An 11,038-nucleotide genomic window follows, 5' to 3' on the forward strand; every position below is an offset into this window, starting at 1 on the left:
TCAATTTTTTTTATTTAGCAATTTTAGTGCTTCTAGTTTGTTATTGCCAAAGACATTATTTCAGCTATATTAACAAAAATGTTTTATATCGTTTTATTTTTAATGATAATGATAAGACCCCTAGACCTCCATATAGGCCTACGTGCATTGCAATGGAGAAGGATAAATTGACAAATGTATAAAAAAAAGTTTGTTCAAAACATCTTTAAAAAAATGTATTGTCTTCTTGCATTGCTTTTTTACATCAACTCCACAAAACATAAAATGAATGATAGTTTTCACAAAGCACATTTCATTGTAAGTCATGGGTAATATGCTATCTCTAAATATTCCATACTTTTCTCAATGAATGAATGAATCATCAATAAATATTATTTTCTTTTACATTTTTGCTCATTTAACAATTTTCAGTTTATGTCACAAAAATGCATGCATTTATATCCACAATTTGGAGAGTTCCTTGAGATTTCTATTAACACTGTTTATTTGTTGCAACTATGTTGTACATTGCAGTTCCCTTTTAAAGTAGGACTGCTTCTTAGTGTTGATGCTCTAGGGAATGGCATCATAGTGACTGGTGTCTAAAGAACGTGCACATGCCGATATTCATTGGTGAACACCCATGAGTATGGGGCCTGAGTTACACCTCACCACCTATTTTGTCTTCAGGAAGTTCATTAGAAGGTGCGTGCCTCAGTGTCCTCAGTTTATGACATCTGAGGACACCCACGATCTTTGCCTTGTCTACTAGGGAGCAGGGCACGCATGGTCAGCTCTCGAGCGGTGTGGATGCAGTCACTGTGACAAGTTAACAGTGAAAAAAAAACTGCTCACACTTGGCCCTCTTCTCAAAGGACGTCTTCATACCGCAGGTCGGGTCCAGTGGCTGCTGAGTAGGGCTCTCAAGTCGAGCTGGCGGAGGAATTTGAGAAAGAGGCTCATCATCCTTCAATGAGCCTTCCTTTTCTACCGGATCTTTACACTGAACTGGTAAGATACTGGAAGAAGCCATATTCAGCTTGCATTTTTCTATCCCCACATTCAAATTATGCGAGTGTGGAGGGTTTACGCGAGCAAGGATAAGTGAAGATTCCCCGTAGAAGAGACGCTAGCCAGCAATCTCTCGCAGAGTGAGGCATCGTCTTTGAAATCTTCTGAAAGTCATTGAAAACCAACCTAACGGATTGGCAAGGCATTTGGGGTAGCGGTCAGTCTGAATTTGCAGGTGTATCAGGCTGATCTGCTGAGAGATTTGGATCAGGGGCAGAGATCCTGAAGCGGTTGCAGAATTGTGGATTCTTGTGCAGTTCTGTTCAGACGGTTGTGGGGAATTTCAGAGAGGCGAAGGCACAGTAGTCAGGGTTCAGGAGGAATGTTCAATATATATATATATATATATAAATTCACCTCACTCAACCTCCAACCCTCCTGACGTGTCGTAGGATAACTGGAGACTGGGTAAGAAGCCAAGCTGCTCGTGTCCCCCCTCCAAGGGAGTAAAGGAGCAGAGGAGGTGCGAGGCCAGGAGGACTCAAGACCTCATGGACGGGATCGACAAAAAGTGGCCAGAAAAACAACAAGACTGATGAAAAACACTGTGAAAACAGATTTTGTTCAAAGAAAAACAGGAATCAGAAATTGAAACAGCTTTCTTTCTTCTTTATTCTCCAATATGTTTGGGTCTAAAGTAGAATTGTATACTAAATGCTCCCTTAAGACAGACACCTCCTTAGGGGTTGATGTAAGCCAGAGACTATTTATGTAGAGACATGCCACTTCCTAAATCCTTATAAATGTACAGGGAAAACCCGTAACACCAAAGATGGCGGTTGTATGCAAATGCCCCGCCCCTCCCGCTGGACAGCAAATCGTCTGCTTTTAATGGTCAAGCCGGGAAACATTTAAATACGTAACTGTTTGAAAAGGCGGCAGATTTGATATGCAGTGTATGTGTGAGTTGTGTAAATATCAGACATCTCAAGTCTCTCAGAAGTTCCGGGTGTCTCCCGCAGATTGATAGAGGCCCGCAAATCTAGAGCGAGCAAGCAAGAGCGCGCATTTCAAACTGTGCACGCGCGTGCGTGACAGAGAGCGAGAGAACCCTTGCGCATGCACAGTAAAAGTATAACCTGTGGGAAAACGGCGTTTTAAACCTTATTTTAGTGCAAAGTCATCAGACTTTCTCAGCGATTTTTATTATATTTTACTGCTGTTTCTATACATGCAGTTTTTATGTCCTGGTGACCAGTGAAAGTGCAGTTCTGACTCTCTATTCATTTAGATAGGAGCCTGGTCTTGTTAAGTCCGAAATAGCTGCCTGGAGGCGTTGCCAAGATGGCGGCGAGTGGCATGACTTGCCTGAAAGGACTTTGGGTAAGCTAGATGAAAATATGGGAGGCAGTCTGCAACAATTCTTCCATTTCATTTACCTCCCTCCTCAACTATGGTTTTGACGTAGAGATATGTGCTCACCTTAGGGTGGGGATATAGCCATACCTACTGAAGTGTGGCATTTGAATTCTCAACATATAGCAGGCTTTGGAAGTGTCTTTACTCAAGTTAGTTTATGAGTTTGGTAAAGGAGAATTGAAGTAGGTTCTATGCATCCTATTATCTTCTTTGCCACTCTCCCCAATCATAACTGGGTTGGGATATGTTCTCTTCTAGGGATGGGTAGCAATACTAAAGGTGGTAGCTGGGACAGAGTAGAGGTGGACTGCATTTTAGAAAAACATGTAGCAATTTCCTCTTTGTCCGGTGCCTTTCTCAGTATTTCAGTCTGATAGTACTGATTACTAAGATTTTTAGGACCTCGCAGGCTCCCTTTGGTGGACTGCCCCCTAAGATGCATGCCAGAGAGGCGATGTTGTGTATTCCCCTGCAGCTCTGCTTAGGTCTCTGAGGCCTGTCCCGCAGAGGGTGCACTAGCATTTGTGCACTCTGACTTTAGGGAGTGATGCCACTATTCAAGTCACATAGGATGCATCCCTTGGGGTTGACTCGCTCTTGACTCCGGCCTAGGTCCGTAGAGTCATTTAGTACTATGCCCAATCTGTGTGTACATAATCACAGCGCAGTGAGGCAAGCATTCCTTCAGCATGGCATAGTTGGTATTGGTTGCCCATAGTGTCAACACCAAGATGCAGCATTGAAGTTCCACTTTGAAAGGGAACGTCTCAGGTTTCGAATGCAACAAGGTTCCCTGAGAAGAGGATAGAGATGCTGTGTCTCGTTGCCATGCCTCAGGCTTGCCTGCGCGTCTCTCCTTCAGACAAAATAACTGTATACGCACAGGTGCTTTGTGTGTGACGTCTTGGACTGCCATCTGCCAATGAATATTGGCTTGTACACATGCTTCAGACACCATTCAAACTGATGCTATTCCCTTTAAAGAAGGAGTGTCTCATTCACCTTTTCAGTTAAATGGGTTGCATACGCAACCTAAGGCGTTTGGTTAGAAGTAATTTCCAATGTGTTTTTTCCTGAAACAGTGGTTGTTTCAGATCCCTTAATTTAAGGCTAAGCTCAATGTTTTAGAGGTAAGAGTTCTTGCTGAAGAGATGTGTACTGGCTCCAGATGGAGAGGATACTTTCTTGCTGTTTAAATGTAATCTGCTGATCATTGAGGACCGTGAGGAGCTCACTGACCGGGACACTTCTGATCTGACAGAGCCTCTTGATTTATCAGAGTGCCGCGATCTTGAGGGACGTCCAGTTCTGGAGGTGGTATTTGATGGAAAATTTGACGAAGGTGATGTTTCAGACTTTGAGGAGAGCTCAGATATGGCTGACATGTTGGATTTCGTTGAGAGTTCAGATATGATGGAAATATTTGCGTGAGAAGAACGGATGGCATTGTCCTCCACAACAGGAACGCTGAGAGCTGGTGCACTGAGGTCAAACAATTTAATATTAAAATTTTATAGGAATAATTCACCCAAAATTTTAATGTCATCTTCCCATAGCACAATACAATGACAATAAGCGATACCAAACCACCATAACCAACAATTGAAGTACTCCATATGACCTACACTCAACGTGAAATCTGCGTACAAAGGTTTTCACAAATAAATTATGATTCAGCTTTCGTACTAAAAAGTACTTTAAATGTATGAAAATAATGGTAGCATTGTTTTAGGATCTTGCTTGCTGTCTTTATAGATCGTCATATGTTTGCTGAGAGTGAAAGGCTACAAAGGAAAGGGTGTGCGGAAAACCCTAATCAGGCATGTTTTATGCAAAGGACTGTCCTTGGGAACGCAGACACTGATTTAAAATACACCAAAGATCATTAACATTATTTAACACCAAGAAGTTTAGGAACAAATGAATTTTTTGTACGAATGTGTTAGGTGGAAATCTTTCTTGAGAATTTCCCCTGTGCAATTATTAATGAATTAAACTTTTAAAGCAATATGATAGCTTTGTGTAAAAACAAAAAAAGGCAGGTCAATATTAACAGAAAGTCTACCCTCAGTTGGGTAATGTAACAAATGTGAAAACCAATGTTGTATATGACAGCTTGAGATTTTGACAGCACAATTTTTTTTTATTTGAAGATTGACGGGATTGAGATATACATAATAGCATATTATCATATCAATATATCGTATACCTTTGGAATACCTACGCACAGTACGTATGGACTATTTTTAATATACTCTTACGGGGTAACACTTTACAATAAAGGTACATGAATAATCATGTACTGATTCCTGGATTAAAGGAAAATTCTGTCATCCTTAAGTAGTTCCAAACCTGTATATATTTCTTTGTTCTGCTGTACACAAAGGAAAATATTTGGAAGAATGTTTGTAAGAAAGCAGATCTCGTCCCCTATTGACTTCCATATTATTTGTTTCCAACTATGGTAGTCAATGGGGAGCAAGATCCTCTTGGTAACAAACAGTTTGAGGAATCTGTGTGTCGAGAACTGAGATTAAAGACTCAGAGTGCCCTCCTTATTCCTTTAAACCACCAGTACAAAAACCAAAGATTAAAATAATCTTTTATTTTAATGTAATTAAACATATATGGACTCAAAAGAAAGCCCAAACATACCTATAAAGACACACAAGGAACACATGCAAAATAAGGCGCGTCCACTAGCTAATGCTAATCGAAGCATATAGGTTTAAATGACAAGAAATACAGTTAATTACTGTGCATTACTCCCCGAAAAATCTCACACATGCAAACATGTCTTTAATTATTAATTCGGTTTACCAAAGCTGTCCGTATCGATTAGATTAAAACGCGTATAGACCTCTATACAGAGCAGCATCACATGACATGAACGGAGGCTGTGAGGGATAGACTTACCGTGTTTTCAATAGCATATGCTGTTTAAAGCTCCTCCTTAGATCACTAATTTTACACAGCTCTTATTAAGCTTTTTATCTACAGAAATTTCTCTGAAATATATTTTTGCAGTATTTCATCAGCAGAACAATCCAAAAACACATTAAATAATAGTACAACCCACTGAATAGATGTCTGTCCCTCACATTCTCGCTTTTCTTCCCGCTAAAAAAAGTCAAAGATGGCGCTGGCTGGTCTATTCGGGTCTATTACCATGGGAACACAACTAAGAGAACTAAGAGAACGCAGTGCGCCACTAATGAATGTCCCCCCAGAAACATCAGAAATCAGAAAATTGTTAAGTTCAAATTTAATTTACTACTGGCAGTTATTAGTCTATATTTCCCATGTTTGATTAGACGGATCTATGTATGGCTAAATAATCCTGTGCCATTCCAAATATTTGTCACAATGCAGATGGCAGATTTTGACTAAACAGTTGATAAGAGTAGCCTATTAAATCACATGTTCAATTCAAAGTCAGAGTAAGTCTACTTATTTATTTGTATGGAGCCTGATTGGTTTAGTTTACCCCTAAATGTCAATTACTGCGTTAACTATCAAACATTCACCATAATAACATGTTAAGGCTGCTGTTAGTAATGCATGAATCGTTATGATTCCTGTCTTAGTTAAGGATCACTCTTCATTGGTTCATGATTCATATCTTCACTAATCATGAGTTCATGTTGAAGTATTAATTCGAGTATTTACATGATTATTCATGTACATTCATTCTAAAGTGTTAACCCTTTAAGGATGTTGTTTTGTGTTCTAGGATCTTTGCCCTGTTGTTGGTGCATGAAGATTCTTCAAATTCTCCTCTTATGATGCATAAAAAAAATGTAAAAAATCTTTTAGCACTGCCAATTTGCCGCACAAGAAAGCCCTTATTTGTTGTAGCAATTTAGTTTAGTTTTCTACGTTAAATATAGATAGTTTGCACTTTACACTGGCAAGTCTAAAATAGTAGCCTATGTATTAATAGTAAATATTTTTTTACTAAAAAAAAGTAAAAATAATAATTAGTATTATTCTGACGTTGAACACTTACCTGCTGTTAGTCTGAGTCTGAGACCAGAGCTTGTAGACTGAAACTAGGACGAAAATCCCTCCAGTGATCTGAAAAGCACATCCTGTCCATCCAAGGAACAATGGAGTTCCCAAGTCAAATCTGAAATATTGCCACATTTAAATATGATACATTAATTGAATAAATTAAATATGCAACAAAAAACAGTAAATACATAAAAAAAAAAAATGTGTGATATACTTATACTTACACCAATCCATCAAATCTAGGGTTGAAGAACTCTGCAGAAACACTCTGAGCGTAAACTGCATAACCAGAGGCAGCCAGCATACCTTAGAGAACAGACTCAGTAAAACATGTGTAAACCTAATTTACCATGCTTCTGTTGGATTTTACAAAGGAATTTACCACTGGTTACATGACAGATGCCTCCTGTGAACACGGCTCGGTTCTTCTCCTTGTCTTTTCCTCCAATGTAAGTGCATTCCATCCCTACAAGACTCAGGATAAATCCCAGCATTCCGACACCCATCCCAGACATCAGCAGAGCCCTCACGATCTGAAGGTAACCTGAACATTCAAGATCCAAAACAACTTATTACAATATATATCATTGACAAATGCGGAATAATTAGTTCGCGTTCATGACAAAAAGGCTTTGATAACAAATTACAAACGTGATTACAAATACTATTAATGTTCCGATCCAATTTGACTTGTAATGCTATGTACCTCTGTGAGGAAAATATTCTATTTTTGTTTTTTATTTTAAATATTAAGGAAGAACCAAACACTTGGTTACTGGTTTTTATCTGACAAAATGATTTGGCCAATAAAAAAAGACTATGCAAATTTTATTTTACTATAAAAATAAAAAAAAATGCATAGAAAAATAAAAAGCTCTCTTGTTTTTGCATGTGTTCATAATTTATTTGTATGGCAGCCTGGCCAAAAATGATGTCTGGACAATTAAATAAAACAAGCGACTCTAAGTACAACTACACAATCCTCTTACAAAATCACAATACTCAGAATTTTCCTATACCGGACATCACATCTGTCTGAGAGTACATTAAATGAATGTATTTTTTTCATAATACCCATTAAAAGAAATGTAGATTCGAAGACTCTTATAATGCCATACCTTCCACGGACCACAGCACAGGGAAGTCGTAGCAGTTGGATGTGGAAGTGGAGTCCGTGAAGCAGGCCCTCCACAGACTGGACCAGTACCAGCCCACTGATATGATGGAGCTCCCACCCTGCCCTCCGATAGAGGCGATCTTCCAGCCTTCCATGGCCATGGAGCAGGAGACAAAGATCCAGCCCAGGACCGCTAACAGGAATCCCCAGATCTGCATGGCACGGATCTTCATCTTTGCTCTGGTTCACACTCCGAGACGTCTATCTGATCGACCTGCCTCACACTTTAGCCTTTCTTAATTCTCAACACTTTGTCACTTCCACAATTATCATGCGAGTGCGATCCATTCGACTGTTTTCTTCGTGAGGATCTCTTGCTTTGGCAGGTCAGTCAATCACTTCTGTTTTGTGCTGATGTGAATGTTTGACTCTCCATGTTCCCAGTGTCTTGTTTGTAAGTTTATGAAGGACAGAGAGAATGCTTACCTCGGTTTTCAGCTCATGTTTCATAAACAAGAGGACACACTACATGCAGGTGGACAGTCATTTTAAAACCCCTTATTCATCATTATCTTCAATTCTTTTTAACAAAAACACATCACAGGGCCCAAGAAGTAGGCCTACACTCTGAATTGAACTTAATGTTTTCACACACTTAATTGTGTGTTATTTGCAATTAAAACAAATTGTATTGTAGTTTAAATGTATCTGAAATACTATTAGCTGAGTGGATTACATCTTTATATGTAATTTCATAATTGCTTATTTTGTCTTTGAAATATTTCTAAAGTGTAATGTTGAATGTGCTGACATGCTAAACTAAATTAGGTGAGACTTTATTTGAAGGTGTCTTTGTTAAACTGTAATTACATGCTTTAGTACTGAGTAATTAAGTGACTATATGCACTGTAAAAAATATTGTTGGTTTAACTTAAAAAATTAAAGTAACCTGGTTGCCTTAAAATTGTAAGTTCATTGAAATTGAAAAATTGAGTTAATACAATGAAAGAGATTGATTTAATCACCAGAAACTCAAAATATTATGTTTTCTGAACTACATAAATTATTTCAGTTGATTTGCAAAAGATTGATTTAAGTTGATTTGACAAAAGAAAAAATGTTGTGATTGCAAATCATGAAAGTATTTTTACAGTTTCTATTTAATATAAGTTTTGGTTTATTGGGTTAGTTGCATGTAATTATACATACTTTTTTTATTTCTAACTAAATATAACATATATAACAATGAGACTGTGAAATAAAGTGTTACCCTTAATTATATGCTGATGTAATTTCTGTTGAAACTGAAATATTTTGTAATGATGAAGCTGCAATTTATTACATTTCAATAATAACTTTAAAAGTAATATTGAATAACGCACTTCAGTTAAAATTATAATTAAGTACCTTACTTGTGCTTTAGTCAACACGTCAAAATAAGTGTATTTTTAAAGCAATTCAAAAGTTTATTTATAAACATAAACATAATGATTTAAAATGTAGGCTACTTAAACTAAAATATCTTAAACTTAAACTTAAGCTATCCCTTTAACTGTTAAAAAACAAAGTCATGAAAGTGTACTCTCTTTAAGTTGGTCTACACTTAAGTTGCCTTTTATTTCATTAATAGGTATCTGCAAGTCAAGTTTTTAAAAATATATACTATATCTGAATACACTACAAGTGCACATTCAATACAGTTAAGTGCACTTCGGTTAGATGATCTGTTTTTAGGTGCTGTTCAGGGTGCCGTTTTCAAAAGGGCCTTTATATTTCCACAAAATAGCCGCAGGGTTCATAACATTATTAATTTAATAATAAGTGTGTGTGTGTGTGTTGTAATATACTGTCCCAGATTCCGGCGTTTGATGTTGCGTTCTGAACTTTGATCAGGTTTGAGGGGACTTGCTTTAAAGGACCTTCTGAGAATATAGGCTAAAGATCAGTGCTTTCTTCATGATTTGAACTAATGAAGCCAAGACTGGGATGCTGAATTACGCCTTTGTTTACTGGAAGAGCCTCAGCCATTATCCCAGTGGCTCTTGAGAAACAGCGCTTGCTTCACCTCTCATACATTATCTTCAGAGAAAGGGCAAGTCAGAGATGTTTTTTCATGTTAGTCTTAAACGAGACCATGATGCCCTCTGGTGGCCAGTTTTACACTCAATAACTCCTGATGAAGGTCTGCTTGTTTATTAGAAGCGTTTTTCTAAATTTGATATTTGAACAAATCTGTAAGCCTAAATATTCCGATTTGGTGCTTTGATAAAACAATGTTCTCAGAATGTTCAAAATAGGCTATCCCTTTTTTTGGGTGGGGGCAACATTGTATTTTAGAATTATTCAAATGTTATGGGAACGCTATTTTTGAATGTATAAATAGTGTTTTTTTTTTTTTAGCCAGGGCCCTTAGAATTGTCCTAATCTTTCCTCCCCCTTTGGTTTTCAACAAGTTTATCTATTATTATTATTTTTCCTTTCGATTTGGGAGATTCATCCAAAAAAAATTAAAAATCAGTCAATCTGATTACATTGAAAAATATATTTTTTAATGTTTTGGAAAAAAGCCTATTATGTTCACAAAGGCTGCACTTATTTGCTCAAAAATACAGTAAAACCAGTAATATTTTGAAATATTATTCTAATTTAAAATAATCATTCTAATATGCTAATAATCTAATACATTCTAAAAAAAATATTTTGGATTATTATCAATGTTAAAAAGAACAGCATTGATGTAAAATAGATATTTGTTTAGGTCTTTACTGTCACTTCTGATCAATTTAATGCATCCTTGCTGAAAAAAAAATGAAAAAAAAATCTGTAAAGCTGCTGTCCGGCATTTTTCCTCTTTGTCGCCATCTCTGTTCGAAATGTGCAATTGCAGTAATTCGCGGAATTATAAACTTTATAAGACGACTAGCCGAGACCCCTTCTTTATGCGTAGATGTGACATAATGACTCAATATAGCCGAATAGCCGAGACTCCTCTTTATGTGTACAGATGTGACGTAATGACTCAATATAGCCGACTAGCCGAGACTCTTCTTTATGTGTACAGATGTGACGTAATGACTCAATATAGCCGACTAGCCGAGACTCTTTTTTATGTGTACAGATGTGACGTAATGACTCAATATAGCCGACTAGCCGAGACTCTTCTTTATGTGTACAGATGTGACGTAATGACTCAATATAGCCGACTAGCCGAGACTCTTCTTTATGTGTACAGATGTGACGTAATGACTCACTATAGCCGACTAGCCGAGACTCTTCTTTATGTGTACAGATGTGACGTAATGACTCAATATAGCCGACTAGCCGAGACTCTTCTTTATGTGTACAGATGTGACGTAATGACTCAATATAGCCGACTAGCCGAGACTCTTCTTTATGTGTACAGATGTGACGTAATGACTCAATATAGCCGACTAGCCGAGACTCTTCTTTATGTGTACAGATGTGACGTAATGACTCAATATAGCCGACTAGCCGAGA

General features: G+C 37.5%; 1 protein-coding gene across 1 annotated transcript; it reads right to left on the minus strand.

Moving 5' to 3' along the window:
• Nucleotides 1-22: 22 nt before the first annotated feature.
• Nucleotides 23-7,773, minus strand: cldn10e (claudin 10e). The gene is made up of 5 exons (XM_039689106.2): nt 7,542-7,773; nt 6,806-6,967; nt 6,648-6,729; nt 6,419-6,538; nt 23-3,891 (listed from the first exon to the last, which is right to left on the minus strand). The coding sequence occupies exons 1-5, from the start codon at nt 7,771-7,773 to the stop codon at nt 3,534-3,536; spliced, it is 954 nt and encodes a 317-aa protein (XP_039545040.2). The 3' UTR covers nt 23-3,533.
• Nucleotides 7,774-11,038: the final 3,265 nt, after the last annotated feature.

Source organism: Pimephales promelas, chromosome 8 (genome assembly GCF_988280905.1).
Source record: "Pimephales promelas chromosome 8, fPimPro1.hap1.1, whole genome shotgun sequence".
NCBI lineage: Eukaryota > Metazoa > Chordata > Actinopteri > Cypriniformes > Leuciscidae > Pimephales > Pimephales promelas.

Coding starts and splice junctions, on each gene's coding strand:
- cldn10e (XM_039689106.2), bottom strand. CDS start 7,773: ATGAAGATCCGTGCCATGCAGATCTGGGGATTCCTGTTAGCGGTCCTG. Junction 6,730..6,805: donor CATCTGTCATGTAACCAGTG/GTAAATTCCTTT, acceptor CTGTTCTCTAAG/GTATGCTGGCTGCCTCTGGT. Junction 6,539..6,647: donor CCTAGATTTGATGGATTGGT/GTAAGTATAAGT, acceptor GCAATATTTCAG/ATTTGACTTGGGAACTCCAT.